This window comes from Littorina saxatilis, linkage group LG2 (assembly GCF_037325665.1).
Source record: "Littorina saxatilis isolate snail1 linkage group LG2, US_GU_Lsax_2.0, whole genome shotgun sequence".
Taxonomy (NCBI): domain Eukaryota; kingdom Metazoa; phylum Mollusca; class Gastropoda; order Littorinimorpha; family Littorinidae; genus Littorina; species Littorina saxatilis.
The window spans coordinates 43,781,379-43,806,714 of record NC_090246.1 but is presented as its reverse complement, the minus strand read 5'-3'; the positions used below and the strand labels follow the sequence as shown (position 1 = coordinate 43,806,714).

At 43.6% G+C, this 25,336-nt stretch overlaps 1 protein-coding gene across 5 annotated transcripts in view; it reads left to right on the top strand.

The window, feature by feature from the left end:
• LOC138959059 (polymerase delta-interacting protein 3-like) overlaps positions 1–25,336 on the top strand; it is a 162,735-nt gene that overhangs the window by 98,891 nt on the left and 38,508 nt on the right. For 4 of the 5 annotated variants that reach the window (XM_070330416.1, XM_070330414.1, XM_070330410.1 and 1 more), the window contains 2 exons: positions 401–530; positions 4,385–4,456. In XM_070330416.1, coding sequence (XP_070186517.1) covers positions 401–530; positions 4,385–4,456 — 202 coding nt within the window. The remainder of the gene's footprint in view (positions 1–400; positions 531–4,384; positions 4,457–25,336) is intronic. The other variant, XM_070330413.1, reaches the window with a different exon arrangement.

The window sequence follows — 25,336 nt, the reverse complement described above, 5'->3', positions numbered from 1 at the left end:
TTGATTAATATACTTACCCAATTCTCATAGTTAATACCCTCCCAACCATCCCCGCTACTTAATTTCCTTCGGGTTTTTGAGAAGTCTCGAATGATTATTCCGGATGCCGGCGCTCACGTGGTGCGCGGGGGGTTATGGGTAACCAAGTGGGGTCAGGTCATAGCAACGGCTATGGCGTCTGTTTTTTTAGCTTGGTTACCACCCTTACAAGGGCAGGTAATTTGAATAGTGTTTTGACATCTAGCATGTGAGATTGAAGTCGATGCATTTATGAGAATTGGGTAAGTATATTAATGAAATGAAAATTTACTATTGAAATTTTTGATTATCATGCTAGGGATGTACTAAATTAATGCAAAAATGAACACTGACCTAAGACTCCCTTGTTTGTGACTGGCAGGAGCTGTTTGGTGCTATAGGACCTCTGAAGCGAGCCAACATGCTGAACAAAGGTCAGGCTGAGGTGGCCTTCATTCACAAAGAACATGCTGTCATGGCATTGAAAAAGTACCACAACCGTGAGCTGGATGGTAAGCACATGACCTCTTCAACGTGAATTCTTCATTTAATTTTTTTTTATGTGTATCTGTTTATTTAAATTCACCAGAGTAATCAGAAAACAAGTCACATGAAGCGATATCAAAACAATTAGTCAATTTGTTGGCCTCAAAGTGAAACTGAAACATCAACACTGAAAACCAGTCATCACCGAGACTACTGTATGTAAGTAAGGCTTCTTGGCTAGCCCAAATTTGAAGACCCAGACAGATTGCAGCCTTGTCTCAGCAAAGCATGCGAACATAATACCAAATTTTAGGCATGAGAATCTTTCTCTTGGAGGAATTCCTCCTTTTAAACCTCTCCATGTGTTCTTGTCTTATACGGAAAATCAGCACAATCAATTGATTTTGAAGCTGTAAATAATATTCCCTTCTTCTTTTACATCATTAAGGAAAAGGATTAAGGAAAACTATAAAAATGTCAACATTTTTTGTTATATATGTTACAGTAAATTGTCAAAACCAGGAAATATGCAAATTTACTAAAAACATATTTCAAGGAAAACGAGTGCTTTTTTGATTGAATGAACTCCATTTCTTTAGTTTTGCAGCATTACAGTCAACACACTGTTATCTCTGCCCCTATTTGTCACTCTGTCTTACTGTATATGTTTCTCTCTCTCTCTCTCTCTCTCTCTCTCTCTCTCTCTCTCTCTCTCTCTCTCTCTCTCTCTCTCTCTCTCTTTCTTACTCCGTGACCCCCTCTTTCTCTATCTCTTTGTTTGTCTCTCTGTCCCTGTATCGGTCTCTGTCTCTTACTCTCTCTTCCTCTTTTTCTGTCTCCGTCTCTTCCTGTACCGCTCTGTCTCTGTCTATCTCTTGTTTTTGTTGTCTCTCCCAAATCCCTATATCTGACTCTTTCTTTGGCTCTCTCTATTTCTCTCTGTCTTCCTGTTTTTCTCCGTATATATATGGGTGCGTCTCAGAATCTCGTCCTCTGTTTGTGACATTATCACCAAAAGTAAAATCTTCCTCAGGGTGTACCTTTACAGTTTAAACAAGAAAAAATATAACATTGCCTTTAGTTTGCCATATATTGAGCATTATTTGGACCATGTGTGCAAAATCACCCGTGTAACATGGAAACAATAAAAGACAAAAAAACTGCATTTATAAGGCTGAAAACGACTTTTATTCAGTTATTATTGTTGAATCACAAGCCATTATAGAGTTCAATATGAAATGACTACATGCAAACAACAAAATAATGTTTTTTTCAAAGTTCCATGCATTCGTCAAAATTTCAATACAAAAATGAAAATTAATTAATGATATCCTGATCAGAACATGTTGATACATGGCATTCATTCAGTCTTATTGACATTTAACCTTCACAATAGCATATATACAAAGATTTGTTGCTCTAAGACAAAATGTTAGAAAGTTATCCCAAAAGAATGCAAAATGGTCACCGATGTAACATGGAAACATCACTTTTGTAACAAAGAAACGGTTATGCTTTTTCCCACAAACTTTACTAAATGAAGCTGATTTTGCAACCAGATTCTTCTTAGGTAAAATGCCAAACACTAAAACAGGAACAGAAAGAAAAAAAGCTGGACAAAATCAAGCAAACTTTGCCCCAAAAAAGAGAAACATTAATGAAAAGTTCATCACCGACGTAACTCGGAAACGAACAACCAGACATGTATTATAAGGTTTGACATGAAGAATGCAAATGTTCAAAAGTGGTTCATTCAATTGTTAAGACAATAAACCAAAGGCATTGGTTACATATAGAACAGTTGCCACTTGCAGTTAATTAATTTATTTTAAAAGAAATAATGCCCCCTGGCATTGAAGGTGGGGTCACGAATCATGGTTGCATCAGATGTAGGGACTAAGGAAATATCATCGATCCCTGGAAAGCAATAGTAGTTCCCCTCCGGTTTCCTTCGAAGGAACGTTACCACCAGTTCATCAGGTCGAATCTCTTGCACCTGAAACATGCAAGTACCTGCGATTTCAACTAAAGATTGATGCAATATGTGTACTAGTTTCACTAACATGAATTTGTTTAATGTCTATCAAGATTTTGATGCATCCACATTCACTGGCTAAAAACAAAATAAAGTAATTATTTTGTTCAGACTTACCATTCCATTGAACATACAACTTTTACAATTAAAGAAAACATTGACACTTACCGTTCCTTTAAATGGATTTCGGAAATTTAATTTTGATCATTATTTTTTATATTTTTAATTTTCAGAGCTTGTTTTTAATCCAAATATAACATATTTATATGTTTTTGGAATCAGGAAATGATGTAAAATAAGATGAACGTAAATGTGGATCGTTTTATATGAAATAAAAAAAAATTATTACAATTTTCTGATTTTTAATGGCCAAAGTCATTAATTAATTTTTAAGCCACCAAGCTGAAATGCAATACCGAAGTCCGGCCTTCGTCGAAGATTGCTTTACACAAATTTCAATCAATTTAATTGAAAAATGAGGGTGTGACAGTGCCGCCTCAACTTTTACAAAAAGCCGGATATGACGTCATCAAAAGTATTTGTCGAAAAAATGAAAAAAAACGTCCGGGGATATCATATCCAGGAACTCTCATGTCAAATTTCATAAAGATCGGTCAAGTAGTTTAGTCTGAATCGCTCTACACACACACACGCACAGACAAACAGACACACACACACACATACACCACGACCCTCGTTTCGATTCCCATTCTATGTTAAAACATTTAGTCAAGTTTTGACTACGTGAAATCGAAAGAAAAACTATTATTAACAAATGTTTAGCCTAATTTTTCACTTCATAGAATATCATAGCAGCAAAAACTCACCTTTTCTTAAGAACCTTGGGTGTTGATCACTGTCGTAACAAAATCACAGACTTCGGAAACATTCTCGAAATCTTTCTTAGCTGCTGGAAGCTGAACTATTTCTCTCTGTAACTGCGCATGCGTAGTCACCCGCACCTCTAAGTCACTACGCGCAAAATAGTTCTAATCTTTCTTCAAAACTCTGAACATTATTTGCAAAACCGTTCACCATCGTAACGGAATTTTGAAGAAGCATGTCATATTGCGCAACTTTCAACTTAGTTTGCAGATGCAATTTTGAGAAAATATTACTTAAATAACATTTAACTTAGCGAGTTTCTATGCCCTTTCATGTCAAGATCGTGTTGAAGATGAATATGCAAATTCTAAAGTTCAAATTTAGGACTTGTTGCTGTTGCACGCGTGTGGAAACCTATGTTACGACAGTGATGGCAAACTTTCAAGCGATTAATTTCGTTTAAAAAAACAATTCTGTGGACAAAATAACATTTCAACTGTCAAGTACACTTAAACCAAACACACATAACAAAAATAGCAGTCCTTGGACATTCTAAACGATTCTTGTAGTGAGGTACAAAACTAGTTGATGGTTCATGTCACAGATCAGACCTCCATTTTTCACGCATTTAATCATTTCTTTCGCAAAACAACCTTCATAATAATCATGCAAAATACTCAGTTTTGTTTGTACTATTTCTTTATTCATTTTACTTCTCAAAAATACCAATATCATGATTTAAAATTCAGTATGTTTCAATTGTGGGCTAATTTGATTATGGCACACACAAAAGGTTCAGTTTCTGAGACGCACCCACATATATCTACCTCTCTGTCGATCTGTCTGCATCTTGGTCTCTCTTTTCAACTGTTCCTTTCTGTCTGTTTCTCTTTCACTGTGTTTCTCTCTCTCTCTCTCTCTCTCTCTCTCTCTCTCTCTCTCTCTCTCTCTCTCTCTCTCTCTCTCTCTCTCTCTCTCTCTCTCTCTCTCTCTCTCTTTCACTGTCTTTTTCTCTACTAGTCCCTGTCTTCATGGGGGATAACCGGTCAAAGGCCGAGCGGAAGCCGAAGGCGGCGCCTGACACGTGTGAAGGCAAGTTTCGTCTGTTTTCTAGGTATTGTTTGATTTATGTCGGGATTTAAGGTAAGCTAATGATTTAGCGATGACTACATTTGTTTCTCGATGCATAAAAAGTCAGGGAGCGGTTGATATTTGCCCGTAAATAGCCTTCAAAGCTGAAAATGTCGGCGATCGAGCACCGGAAATGGCTGTTCGATGGGTTTTGCAAGTAGAAATGTGCTTTATTTCACCAAATCAGCTCGTATTTGGTATGGGTACGGGATTCTAGAGGACGAAGGAGTCGTAAGAGGTGCAAAGAAGTGCTATTTGGGAGTAAAATAAATCTTCCGAGCCAGTAGACAAGAGAAGGTCATATTTGAGAGATGCGCGTAGGCGGAGCTTTCTGACAAGCGAATGATACAGCAGATTAATCATTCGTTTTGATCAGAAACATAGTCTCTAGTTTTTATGAAGGAGTTTTTTAATCAAAACAATCACGAGAACTCTTTCGCTTAGCCTAATGGCTCTTCGATGGGTTTCGCAAGTAGAAATGTGCTTTATTTCACCAAATCAGCTCGTATTTGACATCGGTTTGGTATTCTAATCCTACCGCAAACTGGATAGCAGACGCGGCACGTGTGAACGAAATTTCAGAAAAGCGCACATCTGTACAGTGCAGCAAAACGGTTCTGTGCATCATTGTCAATGTAAATAGTGATCAGCTTAGAAGCACACGCACACCCCTCCCCCTCCCTGTGAGTAGACATGAAGGGGCATCCGCTAATAGCTCCCCCACCCCCACCCCCTCCTCAAACCCGGGCAGAGACACAGAGCGCAAAACGACGCTTCCCGGCAATATCTGCTGCTACCCCCCCCCTCCCCCACCCCCCAAACTACGGCCGATGCATCCCCGCGATCGAATCAGACATCAAATGGCACCGCCATCAGCTGCCCTTGCGCTCACTCAACCCCCTCCCCCTCCCCCCCCCCCCCCCCCCCTCCGCCGGGTACCATGTGTTATCAACAGTTTTCTATTATTTTAACGAGTGAGAGAAGACTTGCCAACAGGCCAAAAAGAAACTATGAGAGAGAGAACGAACGAACGAACGAACTTTATTACTCAAGGATAGAGATTTTAGGCTCACGCCTAGTCTTACAATCTGTCCCTGCTAAACTAAGACATAAAAATAAAGACAATAAAAGGACAATTGTCAATCGCAATCATACAGTATTACTAATTACAACATTACCTATACGAATACATAATGCATGATAGAACATTGAAATGTACATGTATGGAGAGAGAGAGAGAGAGAGAGAGAGAGAGAGAGAGAGAGAGAGAGAGAGCTTTATTTTACAAGGATAAAGATTTAAAGGCTCTTTTTAAGGTCAGATAAAGCAGTTGGGGTTGATTTAATGATATAGGTAAGCATCTAAAGATGCAAAAACCGAACAGTAAATCACAGGTTTTGTGTTGCATCAGTCTAATTTTACACAGAATGCATGCTCAAAAAGCGGCCAAATTCGTCTGCTACGCGAGACTTCAAAATCCCCGCGGCGGCAAGCCATTGGCTGTGACGTCACTTACAGGAATCGGAAGCGAAAGTAGCGACGCTCGGTCTGCGTCTTTGCTGCAGCCGTGGATGCGCGCGTACTCCCGACATCATGACGAGAGAGTGTGCTGCTGCCGTATGTTCGGAGTTGCAAAAAAAGGACTCGGGCTTGAGTTTTCATTTGTTTCCATCCGACTCAAGGCTCAAGCAGGAATGGGCTGTGAAAATGAATCGGCTGGACCCAAAAACAAAGAAACAACAACAACAACAACAACAACAACAACAACAACACTATTGTTGAGAAACCAGCGAAACTACATCAACAATAACAACAACAACAGCATTGTTGAGAAACCAGCGAAACTACATCAACAATAACAACAACAACAGCATTGTTGAGAAACCAGCGAAACTACATCAACAATAACAACAACAACAGCATTGTTGAGAAACCAGCGAAACTACATCAACAATAACAACAACAACCTCAACAACAACAACAACCACAACAGCATTGTTGAGAAACCAGCGAAACTGTATCAACAATAACAAAAACAACAACCACAACACAGTACAACATTGGGCAACAACTACAACGATGACAACAACACTGACAACAACTCAAAAACCAAGAACAACTACAATGTCAATAGCACCACCAACAGTTGGTGGAACACGATTGATTTGACACGTAACAACCTTGATTTCATCTACGACGACGACAACAACAACATCAACTCAAATTCGAGAACATATATACGTCTTCAACAACATAACCAACAACAAATCCGATAGAACTTCAACTACAATCTCAACAGTGATCATGGGCTGCCTTAGAATCTATTTGCTGAGTCTGGCAGACATTTGACTTCCACCCTTGAGAGAGAATGGTTTTTCCTCGTAAACTTTGTGCCTCAACCCTGACTAAGAGGACACAACTCTAAACTAATCCTCGATTATCAACCCAGATAGATGGGACACTTCCGTCTCAACTCGGACGCCGCAGTAAGAACGATCTCCAGCAACAGACGCTGATACGGTACAGCTATCTGCTCGCTCCTAAGCCACTCCCCCAGCCTGTATGTCTACACGCTGACACCAATTAAACCTCCAAATGAGCTGTTAACCCGTGATTTGTAAAAATGTAAACATATTTTACAAATTACGTCGAACCTAAAACCGCGATTTGTAAAAATGTAAAAAAAATTAAAAAATTCATTTCTCTATTCAGCCTATTGTCCCATTGTTGGGAAATTCGGATCGCTTCCTCCTAGTGGAAAGCTAGCAGCAACAGAGTCGCGCTAGCCCAAAGTCCAGGGATCCATTAGATTTGTTTTTCTTTCTTTTTTCATTTCTTTATTGTCCTATATCACTGGCGAATTCGGATCGCTTCCTCCCAGTGAAAAGCTAGCAGCAACAGGGTAGCGCTTGTGGTCCAAGTTGTGGAATGTGTCTAAGTTGTGGAATGTGTCCAAGATGTGGAATGTGTACAAGTTGTGGTATGTGTCCAAGATGTGGTATGTGTCCAAGTTGTGGTATGTGTCCAAGATGTGGTAATGTGTCCAAGATGTGGTAATGTGTCCAAGTTGTGGTATGTGTCCAAGTTGTGGTTTGTTTGTTTGTTTGCTTAACGCCCAGTCCACCACGAAGGGTTATATCAGGGCGGTGCTGCTTTGACATTTAACGTGCGCCACACACAAGACAGAAGTCGCAGCACAGGCTTCATGTCTCACCCAGTCACATTATTATGACACCGGACCAACCAGTCCAAGTTCTGGTATGTGTCCAAGTTGTGGTATGTGTCTAAGATGTGGAATGTGTCCAAGATGTGGTATGTGTCCAAGTTGTGGTATGTGTCTAAGATGTGGTCTGTGTCCAAGTTGTGGTATGTGTCCAAGATGTGGTATGTGTCCAAGTTGTGGTATGTGTCCAAGATGTGGTATGTGTCCCAGACGTGGTAATGTGTCGAAGTTGTGGAATGTGATGGGACAATAAAGAAATGAAAAAAAAATCTAATAGATTCATTGACTTTGGGGTAGCGCGACTGTTGTTGCTAGCTCTCCACTGGGAGGAAGCGACCCGAATTTCCCAGCGATGGGACAATAAAGCAGGCATGGGAATTGTCTGCCGAACGGCGGATTTCCGCCAAAATTTTTGTTTGTTCCGCCGGAAAAGCAAAAGTGTCCGCCGAAAAAATAAAGGGGGGAGGCACACAAAAAAAAGCACCGGTTACTTTTGCCTTAGCGCAAAAGCCCGCGAAAACTTTGTTCACGCACTGCTACCGCCCGCCTCAGTTACTTGAACTTTGAGTGAAACAGCTCGCTGTTGATTCGCAAGCACACTATAGGATTCGCGGGCACGCGACAGCATTGAACGCAGTCTACGTACCAGTGAAAATGTTGATCGCGCGTGTTGTAAAACGTGGTCAAAGATTCGATGACACTGGATGCGCGAACAAATGGAAATGGGAGTGGGTGTCGGCTGTTGTGGAAGTGAATAGAGACAAACAGCGCGATTTAGAAAAATTGATGTCCGTGGTTCAGCATGGTGCATCGTCTGCAACACCTACTAACTGTTACTGACCATCTCCGCAAGAAGAAGCACATTGAAACGTGCTCTTCTCTGAAGGACAATCAACGTTTGCCAGGTGGGTTTTTTTCTGCTCAAGTAAGGCACAGTGCTCCTGAATTGTTTGATTTTCCTTCGATTTTATACGGCAGAAGAAGAACAGATTTTGGCTCAAGTCAAGCGAAGAACACCGCTCTAGATCTGAACTTTGCGCATCTGTTTCAGTTTTTGACTCACATGCGAAGCAAAAGTGAGTCTATGTACTCACCCGAGTCGTCCGTCCGTCCGTCCCGGCGTCCGTCCGTCCGGAAAACTTTAACGTTGGATATTTCTTGGACACTATTCAGTCTATCAGTACCAAATTTGGCAAGATGGTGTATGATGACAAGGCCCCAAAAAACATACATAGCATCTTGACCTTGCTTCAAGGTCAAGGTCGCAGGGGCCATAAATGTTGCCTAAAAAAAGCTATTTTTCCCATTTTCTCTGAAGTTTTTGAGATTCAATACCTCACCTATATATGATATATAGGGCAAAGTAAGCCCCATCTTTTGATACCAGTTTGGTTTACCTTGCTTCAAGGTCAAGGTCACAGGAGCTCTTCAAAGTTGGATTGTATACATATTTTGAAGTGACCTTGACCCTGAACTATGGAAGATAACTGTTTCAAACTTAAAAATTATGTGGGGCACATGTTATGCTTTCATCATGAGACACATTTGGTCCCATATGATCAAGGTCAAGGTCACTTTGACCCTTATGAAATGTGACCAAAATAAGGTAGTGAACCACTAAAAGTGACCATATCTCATGGTAGAAAGAGCCAATAAGCACCATTGTACTTCCTATGTCTTGAATTAACAGCTTTGTGTTGCATGACCTTGGATGACCTTGACCAGGTCACATGTATTTTGGTAGGAAAAATGTGTAAAGCAGTTCTTAGTGTATGATGTCATTGCTAGGTTTAGTTATTTGACCTTGACCCTGAAGGTCAAGGTCATGTAAAGGTCAAGGTCAAGCATGTGAGTCGTATGGGCTTTGCCCTTCTTGTTCTCCATTCGAATGTCACTGTGCTGATCGTATTCGTAATCTTCGAACTATATTTACCAAATTTAAGCAAGGGTTGGAGCTGGGCTGGTACCCAAACCGCTAACCCACAAATCGAAGAAAAATCTATGCGTTGAGCCTTATTTTCTTCTTCTTTTTTTTATACTTTTTTTTTATACTTTTTTTTTTAAGAGATCATGGGAAAGTAACTTAAGTAGGCAATTCTTATTGGTGAGCCTTTGTAACTTTTATGTTTGAAAGTAAACCAGATTGTGTTACAAGTTACATTTTCCTGTTTGTCTCAACAGATCAATTTTTTTTAAAATTTCAACCATAAAATACATGTATATATTTTTTTTCTTCAAAAAATCAAAAATTGGTACTAAAAACTCTGATTCTAAAAACAGAATTTAATGGCAAACTTGGAGCTCAGATGACACCAGATTGCACCATCTGGGTTCTTTGGAGAAAAATTTTTCCCCAGACCCCCCTAGTAAGGCTAGGCGCTTTGCGCCGTCGACTTGACGCTTCGCGTCTTCAGTTAAAAATTTTCATCCTTTTTTACAATTTTCAATTCCCATGCCTGATAAAGAAAAGAAAAAAAATCCCATAGATCCCTTGACTTTGGGGTAGCGTGACTCTGTTGCTGCTAGCTTTCCACTGGGAGGAAGTGACCCGAATTTCCCAGCGACGGGACAATCTAGTAATAAAAAAATGAAAAAAATCTAAACATCAACGGTCGCGTTGCCCCAAAAGTCAAGGGATTTTGTTTTTGTGCCTTGACTTTGGAAATGACAAGAAAATATCGGGAGCATTAACGTGATTTGTAAAAAAAATTACAAATCACAGACCCTTGATTTTAACCCCCAGACTCAAAACTGTAAGGTTCAGCAGCTAAAGTTGCTTTTGCCATGAATACTGCTTGTGACGTCATCGGAATTTTTACCCAGAATTCACCACTTCCGTACTCTCGCGGATGTTCGCGATACTATGGCCGCCAGTTCGGAACGCAAAAACGCTTCGCTTCAGCCACGAAATTCGTCCGATTATGGCCCAAAACGATTCCGAAATAAACTAAACCCTGTGAGGGAAGGTGAGAAAACAATTTCCTACGGCATGCATTTGTCTGGTTAACCTAAGTCACGCCAAAACGCAAATGAACGCGTTTTTGACACCAAAAAAAGCCTGTTGGGGTCCTTTAAGGGTAAGCGAGAGAGTTCTCGTGATTGTTTTAATTGAAAAACTCATTCATAAAAACTAGAGACTATGTTTCTGATCAAAACGAATGATTAATCTGCTGTATCATTCGCTTGTCAGAAAGCTCCGCCTACGCGCATCTCTCAAATATGACCTTCTCTTGTCTAATGGCTCGGAAGATTTATTCTACTCCCAAATAGCACTTCTTTGCACCTCTTATGACTCCTTCGTCCTCTAGAATCCCGTACCCATACCAAATACGAGCTGATTTGATGAAATAAAGCACATTTCTACTTGCAAAACCCATCAAACAGCCATTTCCGGTGCTCGATCGCCGACATTTTCAGCTTTGAAGGCTATTTGTCGGGCAAATATCAATCGCTCCCTGACTTTTTATGCATCGAGAAACAAATTTAGTCATCGCTGAATCAGTAGCTTACATTAAATCCCGACATAAATCAAACAATACCTAGAAAACAGACAAAACAGGCCTTCACACGTGTCAGGCGCCGCCTTCGGCTTCCGCTCGGCCTTTGACCGGTTATCCCCCGTGTCGTCTTTCTCCCTGGCTCTCAATCTCTCTCTCCCCCTGGCTTTCAATCTCTCTCTCTCTCTCTCTCTCTCTCTCTCTCTCTCTCTCTCTCTCTCTCTCTCTGTTAATCTCTCTCCCTGTCTCTGTCCCTGACTGCATCTATCTATCTCTTTGTCTGTCTCTCTCTCTCTCTCTCTCTCTGTTAATCTCTCTCCCTGTCTCTGTCCCTGACTGCATCTATCTATCTCTTTGTCTGTCTCTCTCTCTCTCGGTTTTTCTGTCCTATCTCTCACTCTCTTTCTGAGCTGCCGCTCTCTCTCTCTGCAGTGTCTCAGGCTCTCTCCTTGTACCGCCCAGTCTCCGTCTATCTTTTTTTTTTTCCTTCGCATTCCTTGTCTCTGCCTCTGTCTCTCCTTCTCTGTGACTGTCTTCCTGTTTCTCTTTGTCTCTGTCTCAAAGTTTTGGAAAAAATCGCAGACAAATTGACACGTTCACTGGGTAAAATCATCCAAATCAGCATGAAACATTCATCTAATTCACAATGTTTGAAGAAACCTGAAGAATTTACCAAATCAATTAACATCAAGGTTCCTGTTCAGTAAATTCATTAAATGATAAAGTGGAATATTTAGGTTAAGAACTTCACAAGAAATTAGATGAATTTGACACATTTTCTTAGATTATTTTGTTCAGTTTAGCAAATTCAGCAACAATCTGCTTGCAAAATACACACATTTCCAATGAAACTGTAGATGCAATTCACAAATGTCCTAGAAATGTGAAGAATATGACATATTTACTAACACTTATCTTCCTAAATAATTCTTAAAAAGTCGCGTGAAGCGATATAAAGACATTTAGTCAAGATCAACACCACAAACCAATCATCGCCGAGACTACTTTTAGATAGTCTCGGCTAACCATACCGAAGACCGAGACGGGTCACGCTCGCCTCCGCGAAGCACGCGTCCGTAGTATTTACTGAACCTATTTCCTTTCATTCTGAGCATATTTTTAGAGTAAGCATGACATATCTATATATTTTTGAATTCAGGAGAAGATGAGGAATACAACACAATCAATTTTAAATCTGTTAGCGAAAAATCGATTTTAATGACAACTTTAATGAGCAAACTCATTAATTAATTTTTAAGCCTCCAAGCTGAAATGCAATACCAAAGTCCGGGCTTCGTCGAAGATTACTTGACCAAAATTTCAACCAATTTGGTTGAAAAATGAGTGCGTGACAGTGCCGCCTCAATTTTCACAAAAAGCCGGATATGACGTCATCAAAAACATTTATAAAAAAAATGAAAAAAAACGTGTGGGGGATATTATACTCAGGAACTATCATGTAAAGTTTTATGAAAATCGGTCCGGTAGTTTTTTCTGAATCATCTGTACACACACACACACACACACACACACACACACACACACACACACACACATCCACACACCACGACCCTCATCTCGATTCCCCGTCTATGTTAAAACATATAGTCAAAACTTGACTAAATGTAAAAATAAGGATACAAAATTAAAATTGGAAAACAAAATTTATTATTTGACAAATTTACTTAATCTGATTTTGCTGTTTAGTGAATTTGTTAGTGTGTCTGAATCAAAATCTGAAGGTCTTCAGTTAAAGTCATGCTCAAATAAACTTTTGAATTTTAATTTCCTTTTAGAGTTTTAGTCAACCCTTGGTGTGTACTACGTCTCTACCGCTCCTCAACACGTGGTCAAGATCATACGACTTTTTCAGCTCTGAGGAGAAGGTTGTTGATTTTTTGGCTCTCTCGTGGCTGTGCTGTTTGGTGTTTGTTTGACACCCACCGGCCACTTACCTGTCTTACTTGCCTTCTGCTTCGTTAGTTGGTGAGCTCTTTCCTTTTTGGTCATTATTTTGACAGGAATGTTGTTGTAGTTGCTGACTTTTCGTCTGTTTTTGGACTTGTAAATTTTTCAGTAACTGATTGTTTGGCCTCCATTTTTGTTGGTCAGTATGGCTGACGGCGATAAAATGTGGCAAGGCCGATGTAATGTTGAGGTAAACATAATATTACCTTCTTACTTGCCTTCTGCTTTGTTAGTTGGTAAGCTCTTTCCTTTTTGGTCATTTGTTTAACAGGAATTTCGTTGTAGTTGCTGAATTTTCGTCCGTTTTGGACTTGTAAATTTTCCAGTAACTTATCGTTTGGCCGCCATTTTTGTTGATCAGCATAGCTGACAGTGATAAAACATGGCAAGGCTTATGTCATGGATCTACCAGACCGTTGGTACTTGTTGTTGTTTCGGACTAAGTATGTAATACTGTTATGTCCGTTACTAATTCTGCCCCAAACTAACATGTGGTTGGGGGGCAGTTAAGCATGTTCTTGACTTCTTTTTCTTCTTGCTTTCCCTCTTTTAGGCATCGGAGCATGGCGCTCCGGTGTCTTTACTGCTTAGCTCTTTATTTCCAGAGTTCCGCAGCTTGGGAGAGAAGAAATGCAGCGTTCCACGCCGCTTGCCGGTGTTCCCCCCATCAGGGGTGACGCTCGCTCTTTGGCGTCTTTGCTGGTTCCGCCGGCGACGATTTCCGGGGAGGTTCTCCTTGCTTCTTCGTCTTCTGCCTCCGTGGTTGACACTGCGGTAAGTCGAACTGGTCCACCAGCTCTCGTGAAGCTACCGGACACTCCCTTCTGGGAAACAGTTCCTTGGCGCAGGATCACAACCCGCAAACTTCTGTTCTGTCTCACCCTTGTCCCGTCGCGGGCATCTGTGTTTCAGAGCAAGGGCGGCAGCCGTTTCGGCGCTGCGCTTCCGGTAAAACCGGAAGCATAGGTCCTCCGCCACAAGTACAAGTACTTGGCCGGAGTTGACCGAGGACTGGCCTACGGGCGTTCGGGCTTCCGGCCCCAGTCCACTTCTGTTCTGTCTCACCCTTGTCCCGTCGCGGGCATTTGTGTTTCAGAGCAAGGGCGGCAGCCGTTTTCGGCTCTGCGCTTCCGGTTTTACCGGAAGCATAGGTCCTCCATTTCAAGTACACGTTGCGGTCTTGACTGGAGTTGACCAAGGACTGGCCTACGGGCGTTCGGGCGTTCGGGCTTCCGGCCCCAGTCCATGCAACCTTCGCTTCCGCATTGTGCGGCTTCGTCTGTTTCATTTCCGGCTCTCTCCGGATACACTATTCCTCTTCCTGACGCTTCCTCTCGGATGTCGGTGAGTGAGGAACAGCGGCTGGCCTACGGGCATTTAGGCTTTCAGCCTCGGCCGGGGCAGTCATCACTCCATCTGTTGGGTGTTGCGGCTACTGCCTATTCAGTTCTGGTGGCTCCGGATGTTTCCTCCGTTCACTCTTACCCTCATACAGTAGGGGATGAGTGAGGACGGTTTCCGGGTGGACGGGTTTCCGGTTTCCGGTCATCCCGTTCATCAGTCTACCACCAGCAACTGTGACTTCGGTCCGTGTTCGTAGTTTGACTATTCTGATACACAGTCTTTAGCCAGCGATCAGACACGTTCTGGATTTCCGTCGAAGCTCTTGGCTGCTCTCGAAGCTGCGACGCAGGTTATTTCCCGGAGGGTGCATCGGCTTCGGCGGCTTCCTCTTTGGTTGCTCCGTCGTCGATGTCGGACTTCCGTTCCGCGAAGGGAGGAGGTTTCCTACTTCCTGTTCGAGAGTCACCTTTTGCAGGTTTCTCGGAGATGATCATTAGAGCGCTCTCTCGCTGAGTCACTGAATCCTTTCACACCTTGTGCGGATCAGGAGGCTGATCCACTCTTTTGGTCAGCCCTTGCTAGGGTGAGCGAAGAGCAAATGAGGCTGTCCTCCCTTCACTACGCTCATACAGTCATGTGTCGGAGGGACTTGTTTCTCTCGTTTTCTCAGTTCACTGAGCAGACTAAGAGAGACACTTGAGCTTTGCCTGGGGTAGAGGGATCTCCTTTTGAACATTGGGGTTTAATACCAGAAGAAAGGAGATCCAGTCGAATAGAGATCAGCAGTCTCCGACTTCTCTCTACAAGGGTTGAAGCAGAGCTAGCCTCCTCAGGAGAAGCATGCTCAGGCCTCTGGCCAAGCTAAACCGGCAGCCAATAGGCAGTCTCTGCCTGGTTCTCGAGTTTCGAGAAATAGATCAGTGTCGGGCAGGGAAAGGGGCAGCTCTAGCAGCAAGCCTCTCCCCCCAAGGAAGTGCCCCCGATCTCACCTCCGCCCTCCACTTTGTTGATGGCGGGGGGTTTCCTCCCTGCACTTTCTCATTGGATGGTCTCTGTACACAGCCAATGGATTGTGGGAGTGGTGAGGTCGGGCGACTTCAATCGATCTGATGAGTGCATATTTTCATTCTTATGCATCAGGCCGATATTTTCACAGCGAACTAGGTCCATCAGCTCGAGCACCCGCTGAGGTCTCTTCTGGTCGGATCTGGGGCTGGCCTTTGGGTATACTGGCTTCCGTCCTCAGTCAGCGTAACAGTCGTTTCAGCCACGGGCTGCTGCTTCTGTCGCACTTCCGGTTTAAACGGAGAGGTTTTTTTTTCTCTCACCGACATTTCATAGGTACGTCAGGGTTTTTGAAACGACGGCTGACCTTAGGGCATCCAGGTTTTTTAGCCTCGGCTGGTGCAACAGCCATTCCACCTGTCGGCGGTGGTGGTTGTTGCTTTCTCTGTTCTTGTGGCTTCGGACTTCGACAATTCTTTCCTTTATTTTCATCCTATGCAGGAGATGAGATAGGACGATTTCCGTTTGGGTGGGGTTTCTGTCTTCAGGTTACCCCGTTTCTCACTTTTTGCCACAAGCATCTGGACTATGGTCCTTGTTTGTCTTTCGCCGAGTCCGACTCTGTCTTTCTCTAGCGATCAGACATGTTCTGGTGTTTCGTCCTAACTTAAGGTGCTCTTGAGTTGTCCTCGGAGGTAACATTCAGATTTTCCTGAGGGGGCATTGTCTTTGGCAATGGATGTTTGAGGAGTCATTCTTTGTGGCGTTTCACCTCTCTCAGGTTTTTGGCTACCCCTCTCCTTCTGGCAGAGGGTTAGCTAATGTTCCGGTTTCTTTTGCATCTTTTTGGCAGCTGAAACTTCCGTTTCTTACGTTTACCTGTGTACTGTGGTACTTTGGTACAATGGCTGTCCTACGGGCATCACGGCTCTCTACCTTAGCCTGTGCAATAGTCTCCTGCCTGTCGTGGTGCGACTATGGCATTTTTGGTTCCTGTGGCTTCAGATTTTGTCTCTTCCTCTTCTCCCTCATCCTAGCATGAGGTGAGTCAGGATGACTTCTGTTGGGTCGGGTTTCCTTTACAGTCACCCTTCTTCCACAGGCAACTATGTCTACGACGGCGTTTGCCCTTTGATCTCTGCGTATGACTATTAGTCGTTCAGAGTTAGACAGACGCATTCTGGTTTCGGCCAAACTCAGGAATGCTCTTGATTTGGCCGCGAAGTTATCTTCTGGTTTTCCCTGAGAACTCTTGTCTCGGGAGTCTTAGGGCTGGTCGTATTCACGGTTTTCCATTTATGCTTACCAGTCTTGTTTTTCTGTTTTGGGTTTTTGATTCGTTCGATTACCTACAAGCAGACTGATCTGCGAACACTCTGGCTTTTAGTCATTTTGTTTAGGGTCAACGGTCACATTAGTCTTCGACCACTGTGATTCTCGCTCTTATGGCGTCTTACGCACTTTCGTAAGTCTCAGCTTCCTCGTTTTACCTCTCTCTCTGCTTCGCATGGACCGGTAGAGGATAGCTGGCGACCATCTCTTTTTTGAGATTTTCTCATCGAGTTGGTCTCTGGTACCTTGTACTCAGGTGTCTCTCTCTCTCTCTCTTTGTTGGAGATTGGTCACTCTTCTCTGGAGCTGACTTTTATCTCACAGACCTTTCGGGTTTTCTCTCCATCCCAAGGTTTGCTTTCTTTGGCATGATGGTTTTACGGTGTCCGTGAGGGTTTGTCCTTCTCAGCACTGAGTGGACAACCTTCCGCACGGATCGTTCCAGTACATTGGTTTTTCCTTCCAGTGAAAAGGGGGGGGGGGGGGGGCAGCTTGTCTGTCCCTCTACTCGGCTCGGGTTTATCCAAGGCTGGGGCCTCTTTCCGGGCCGTTTTACGGCCAGGAGATTGGAAGAAGTGCTGGGCACAGCTTACTGGCTCTCTGATGTTGCTTTTGCAACTTTTGCCTGAGAGACATCTCGGCTGTCAATCAGGATGGTTCTCGGGTCCTTTCCTGCCTTTTTTGGCAGTGGGCCAGTTCCTGGCAAGGGTTTAGAGTGAGTCAGATTTTCTTTCTCACCGGGCCCTTCCTAACTTCTTGGCAGCGGGCCAGTTTCTGGCAAGGTTTTTAGAGTGAGTTGGATGTTTCTTTTCCACCGCCTTGTTGAAGCTATCTGCTTTATGTGATTCGGAGTAAGAATATGTAATTTAATTAAAGCCGTATGAGGATACCACATGTTGTAGCAGGGGATGTGACGTCACATACCCCAGATGGGAGGTAACTCCCCGGGTATATGGTCGTTACCATGGCTACGTTTACACTTTTTGTGGTTGGGTTGCTTCCCTTTAAATTGTTAAGACGGGTAGCCTTTTCAGACCTTAGCATCTCAGACTGTGTCAATGCTTTATGTGATTCGGGTAAGTATATTAATCGATTTTTTCACTTTTCTTAAAATTGGAATTTGAAACAGGAAAGTGATATAATTGTATTCTCTATTGCGTATCTAAAACTATATCGTTTTGTTGTATTTTATTGAAAAAATGTGCTTAAATTTGTGTTTTTAACCACTTGACTGCCTTAGGACGGGTATACCCGTCATGCGCTTGTGCAGCCGCAGCGCCTTAGGACGGGTTTACCCGTCTTCTTCGTTCCGGGATTTTCCAGAAATGCTATGTCACTGCTGACACAAAAATAGCAGCCAATGGCTTGGTAGGATACCTCATTCTCATGAATAAACATAAATGGTGACGCGGTTTTGCGTCTGAAGACTATTTTCGGCCTTGGCGACAGGGTAGGGGAGAGAAATCTCGACTCGTCAAAATGGCTAACGGTGACAGTCGACCGGGCCCTAGTAGGGAAAAACAAAGCCGGACTGACGCTACAGGCGGTGCAAATGATTATGGATACTGACAGGGGAAGGGGGAGATCTTCTTTCGGACGATTCGTTGGAAACAGGTAGATGATAGTGATTATAATCCTTTCTTGGAGCGAGCAAAACAGCCACCTGTGTTTGATCCACAGGCACCGGAAGATGCGCCGGACTGATTTTTCAAAAGTTCATATTTAAACATCATTATAAGCCAAACTAATTATTATGTCCATGTTTAGACACTAAAAACAGATTCTTGGTTCAATTTCCCTTAAAAATAACATAGGTTTTACTTACCTAGATGTAACCGAGTGCCGAAACACTACGATCACCTCGGGAGGCGAAGTGCAATCAAACAGGATTGAAAATGTTAGGGCTAATTTCTTAGACCTATAAAAACAGTTATGCAAACCCGAAGGTTTCCATGAACATACAGACAATCGGAAACCACCAGACCCCATCACAAACATAATTCCACAACCCACTGGTGTTGACTTAAAGGCCAACAACTCGGGTGCAGAGTCTGCTGTGAAAGGAGCGGTAGCCTCCCCTGTCACATACCTACTGCCAGTTTGGAGCTAGAACTTTTTGTGAATTATTACACCCCGAACTCCAATATTCCCTGGCAGTCAGGAATGCACATACGCAAGTTTTGATTGGCAGCGAAAGGGTTAAAAGCTTAATAACCATTTTTTTTATTTATGGAATAAGACACTTAAAATCAATTTCTGTCTATTCCTTATCATTTCTTGATTCCAAAAATATATAGTTTAATGGCGTTTGACGTTGAAAATATGCTCAAACTTATCAAATTCATTGAATGGAAATTATACTTTAAATTTTCCACTTCCAAGCTCTGTGCAGCCAACTAAGGGATAAAAGCACATCATGTTGAGTGTGCATGCAGAACACTCAAATGACGTCATACTGAAAGGTGATAAATTATAGCTTCACCTTGCCACATTCAATTTCAAGCATGATAAATTATAGCTTCACCTTGCCACATTCAATTTCAAGCATGGTAAAATGTTTAAAGGGGTTTCTTTCCCAGATTAACTGATGGCCTCTGTCTGTCTCTCTATGCCTCTGTTTGTTTGACATCTTCAATGAAAATGTGTAATTCCTTAGTATTGCAAAAGTAAAACTAAGCATTCTATGCATACATTGATACGGGTCTCTAGATTCTTATTGTAAACGTGTTGTTGTTTTTCAAACAAATTTAGTTAGTGTTTTAAACGCAATAATGGGACACGATGTGATGAGTAGAAGAATGTGTGGTTACCAGCAGGGAAAGCCCATCAAAGTCTAGAATCGGTTTTTTCTTTCTGTATTTCAACCTTTTAGTGTCCAACAGACACTAAGCAACAGTGCAGTACGTGTACCACTTAGAGTGCAATTATCTTGTACTTTATTTTTGACCATATGTGCAACACTTGATGGACCCATGATCTGAGCTGTTCACCAGTGCATATCTTCCTGATAATTCCATAATTTATCACTTAGGAGCAGATGGCAGACACATTTCCTGGTGTGTCAAGATTCTGACGTCACTTCCATCAAATTTAAGGTCACAGCAGTCACAAAAACTGATTTCACTCTGAAACCAAAAAAACCCCTCAAGTTTAGACTTCTTTTCTATTATTGTAGAGTAGTCATTCACTTCAACATTCTTTTCATCCAGATTTATCTAATTTGAATAACAGGGGAGATGACAATTCTTGTAATAACGTACGTAAAACATGGCATCATTAGTTTGTCACATGTTTTGGAATGTGGGATGCTTTGGACTTTGAATTACTTTTTCACATACACTGAAATTATCATTTGATGATGATACCATCCAACAAATAACTGGGGGGTAAAAGATGATTGCTGCTTCACTTAGGTTAGTTTATTTTAATGGTTTGTGCTGACAGGTGTTCATGTAAATCTAATTAAATTACATATCTTACCCAACTCACATAGCAATTAACCCTGGTTCAGTGCTGGTAACGCTGTACGCGTCCCCTTGGTAACAAGGGAGACCACTCTAAAAAAAGAGTGACCACTACCCATAATGCCAGACCAATATCTAGTCTGACTCCCGTATGCGTGCGCATACGCCGCCATTTGCATCATTCCAAAACTCAGCGGTCAGCTAGCTGGTCGCAGTTCTGTACGCTCTGGCTGTTTATTCAGCTTTGGTACTTGGTCCTTGGACTGTGTGCTTTCTCCTTGGTATTCTACTTGTGGTCTTGTCTTCGCGACTATGTGAGGTGAGATCGTTCTTGATTTTTCTTGATTTTGTGGGTGTTTCTTGGCCTTATTTTGACTTGTGAAATGTTTTCTTGAGAAAAATTTTTCGTGAGTTGTTTGGCCATGGCGGATAACGTCAAGAAGGGGCAGGCTTCTAGACATGTAGCTGCTGAGTCTCCGCCTCCTAGAAAACGCCTAAGAAAGTTAAGCAGTCTGTACAGGCTGTTGTTTCGATGTTAGAACTGTCATCGAATAAATGCATTGATGTTGTTGTTGACATGCCCTCGGCGTCCATTTTACCCGGTAAACCGGCAGATAAGATTGCTCATGTTGATAGCCGGTTTAAGCGGCTCCTGTTGCTGTGATTCCCGGTCTTGCGTCTGCGGACTTTGCCGCTTTGCTTCTCTCTATTAGTACACAGGTATTGTCTTTGGCGGAAGAAATTGCGCCGACAAAAGCGGAGCTGCGGGCTCTTCCGGCTGGCGTGGCTGGGGTTTCCTCCCTGGCTAAGGGCGTCCTTCTCCGTCGGCCACGGGTACTCGGGCGGATGTTCATGCGTTGCAGAACGATGATGGTGGACTTGGGTTTCCGGCGAGCGTTCCGTCTTCCGGTGTCTCTCGTCAGTCACAAGGTATGTCTGCTGCACAAGTAACCGGGTTCTCCGGCGAAAGTGTAGCGCGTCTACAGGCAAAAGTAGCCACGGGCATCGTGCTCACGGGTGAAAGTTCTGATACCCGGTCTGGCCATCGCCGTTCTATTGGAAGGTCAGGCTGGGGTAAGGACACTGTAGAGCGTACGGAGGTGCGGCGCTTCCGGCCGTGTCAATGGGCATTGGTCAGGCTGTGCGGCTTCCGCTTCCGCCCTGGGGGCAGGAAGAAGACAGTAAAGATGGCTCTCTGTTTGACTATGGCAGTCAAGCAGGGGGTCAACTTCCGGATACTGGCACGGTGGCCTAGTGGTAAGGCGTCCGCCGTGTGATCGGGAGGTCGTGGGTTCGAACCCCGGCCGGGTCATACCTAAGACTTTAAAATTGGCAATCTAGTGGCTGCTCCGCCTGGCGTCTGGCATTATGGGGTTAGTGCTAGGACTGGTTGGTCCGGTGTCAGAATAATGTGACTGGGTGAGACATGAAGCCTGTGCTGCGACTTCTGTCTTGTGTGTGGCGCACGTTATATGTCAAAGCAGCACCGCCCTGATATGGCCCTTCGTGGTCGGCTGGGCGTTAAGCAAACAAACAAACAAACAAACTTCCGGATTGCGCTGAGGTGCATGAAGGCTGTCTGGACGATGGTGCTTCCGCTTTGGTGGTTGACGCCGGGTTCCGGTTGCCGTCTAAGTTCAAGTGCAGTGGTGCTTGCAACTGAAACGGCATCAATCCACGGCCGGTTCCGCTTCCGCTTTTGCGGCTGTGGCTTCCGTTTGAAGGATGGTATAGCCTTCTGCTGTTAACACTGTGGTGTTTGGTAGTCGGCACTCATCAGCCTTCGGCTTCCGGTTCCGTTACTGCGGTTCCTCTGCTGTTACACAGGCTGCATTCACTTCCTCTTCCAGTCTTTCAGCTGGCATGAGACAGGTGGATGGAGGATCCGTTCACGGAGTTCCGGCTTTAGGGGATTTTTCCCAGCCTTTCCCGTTTTTGGCAGGTGTTGCCTCGGCGGGATTGGTTTCCGGTTCTCATCCTTTCGAAGATCGTGGGGATACTACTGAACGGGATGATGAGGATATGGAAGATGAAGCTTCGGAGGCAGAGGGTGATACCTCTTTTTGTCTTACAGCTAAGCTGCCATCTTTGTTAGCTCTGGCAGCAGGGGTTGCTACACGCTATTTTCCCGAAGGGGTAGCAAGTAGCATTGTCATCTGCCCTTTCTCCTCCATCTTTTTTGGCGTGTTTTGCTCCTTTTCAGGAACAATCTGCGAACTCAAACGATGGTTTTGCCCCACCTCTGCCTTTGCTGGCATCTTATGGGGAGGCTCTTGATTCAGCTTTGCCGCGGTTTGCGTCATTTTTAGCTGAGTTGAGCCTTCTAAGGAAAATCTTTGAACGTCTAGTTCTTAGATCCTACATAGGTGGCGTGTGGAATTGTGGAAGGTTTCTCATACGATTTTCCTTTGTCACTACTTCCTTTGTGGGCAGCGCTCGGCTAAGCACCTTAGGCGGCTTTGCTTTAGCTTGCGTCACCCGCCCAAGTAGCGCATCACTCGCTGAGTGCTATCCGTAGGCTCGGTTAACTCCAAGCCTAAGAACTTAGGTTATTCTTTTGTTCTTACTACGGAACTGCCCCGGGTATCCCGGGGTTGACGGGCATCCATTTGGATGTTTATGGCAAGGAGAAACTGTCTGTTTGTAAGAACAAGGATCTCCTGGCTGTGGAAGTTTGGGCCGCACTTCTTCATGTTTTTCGCGCCGTCGTATAGAACTTTCTTTTGTTCTCTCTCTTGTGCGGTTACGTCCTCAATGGATATCTTTGTGTTCCGTCGGGACGCAGATATGAAAGATGTAGCTTTGCTGTTCACTGGAGAATAGGTCTCTGTCTAAAAGTTTTGTTCTTTTGGCGAGACTTTAATCTCTTCTTTGCTTGAAGGATGATCTCTTTCGAGTCCGCTTCTATGCTCGCGGACTCTTCTCTTACAAAGAGAAGCTCACTGCAAAAGAAAAGCGCACGGCAGGTCTCGGCTTTTTCTTGTTATCAAAAGAAAAGCTATGGGCTCGCCGTTCTTGGCTTTATCTTTTATCGCCATGCTCTCGCCTTCGCGGCAGGGCTCTGTGCCAAATACCCACCTCGCTTTCTCATGGGGGAAAGTTAGCGGTGGGGGTCGGGAGGCACACAAAAGCACACTTTCTCTCACACTCCCGGCAGTTATGTCAGCTGGGGTTTTTAGTGCTCGGCTTGTGTTTTACCACAGCGGCTGGTGGGGACTAGGACTCTCGTTTTATGGGGGGAGTCACTGGGACCTTCCTTTTGGGGTCTCTTACATAGATCGTTTGGTTGTGACTTCCACTTTTTGATTCTCAAAATAGATCGGAAGTGGCTACATTTTATTGGTTTCGGAGCTTCAGGGTTCTGATTTTGATTCTTAGTCAAACGAATGGTTGGACTGTTTGGTCTCTTTGAGGAGACTGTACAAGCAGCTCTTTCTGGGAGCTCTTTACTCCAGGTGGAAACTGGATTTGCAGGACCGGAACACATTGGTTGGCTAAGGCAGCACAGCTTTGATATGGCCCTTTGTGGTCGGCTGGCGTTAGGCAATCGAACAAAGCGGTAGAATATGTGTTGATTCAATCGGACAACTCTACAGTGGTGCTTTTTCTCAACAAGCAAGGGGGCCTCTCACTCTCTTTCACTTCCTCATCGAGCATGAGAGGTTCTGTTGTGGTTTTACCATCTTGGATCTTTTTAGCAGGGAAGTACCTTTATGGGAGGCTCAATGGCTTGGCGGGCTCTCTGAGTCTTTTTACCAAGAATGTCCACTTAGTTTAGACTCTTATCTCATCACGCTCTTCTACGACTTCGGGTGATTTAGAGAAGCCACTGAGAGAAGTTTTTGCCTTTTGGTACTATCGCCTTTCGCTTATGGCTTCTTCCGGTTTACGAATTCCAAAGCATGGAAGATCAATTGATTTTACTTTGAGCGGCCTGCTGTTATCACAATTTGGGGCCCGCTCGGTTCTGCTTGCCAGGCCTCTTAAGACTGGCAAGAGGTCGCTGTTTTTTCTCACACTCGAGCCACAAGGGTGTCTTCTGTATGGGAATCATTGAGACGCTCAGGGGCTTCTGCCTCAACTCTGGATTTGGTCCAGAGATCTCGGAGGAGGTCAGTGTCTTCGTTTTACTGGTCACATTGTTTGGCTTGGCGCAAATGGCGTATTCTTTAACGGAAAGAACTCCGCCTCTTCTATCCGTTCATTGCAGGTGGCGAATCTTCTATCCTGGCTTTCCGAATTTTTCTCCCACGTTTTTTGAATTGAGACGTTACGTGATATCAGTTGCACTGAAACAGCTCGGTCGCAATATTTCTTTTGGGGGCTTTATAGCCAGCACGTTTAAGGGAGCCTCCCTTCGGCTGGCTGTAAACAAGTCTCCTTTCCCGTTTTGGGCTTTGCTCCTTGTTTTGGAGTTGTTTTGAGATCAGATTCTTTGATCCTTTACAAAAATCTAGCCTTGCTGGTCAACACGGAAAGTGGTCTGTGCTTACTCTAGTAGCTTCTGAGAGAAGTGGGAGTAAGTGTGTTTTTTCTATCTAGTTTTGCTATAGACAGCTCTTTGGAGAAAGACTGATCTATGGGGCTTAGTTTTCTTTCAAAATTTCTGACAAATAAGCGGAAACTGGGAAACCAGCTCCGATTCACAATTCAATCACTTAGCAATATTTTGGCTCCTCTAGAGCCATTTTCTGAGCTAAGTTTACATTTCGAGTTTCGAAAGCTTTGCTGACTTGCACTGATCTGTTTTAGATCATTGAATTAAAGGTTCTTGGTCATATCTATCAACTCTGTCGCGTTATAACCTTGTAAGGTTGGAAACGATGTTAATCACCAAATAAAGAAAGAAAGAATTTCTATCAACATTGGTAGAGGTAATGGCTTTTTGAAGTCAAACTTAGATGGACTGCCACATTTTTAGGCAGGCCTCCAAGTGGGGCAGTAAAAAGGGGGGGGGGGGGTGGCAGTCAGTCCTTCCCCTTCAGGCAGCTCCGACTTAATATTTCTC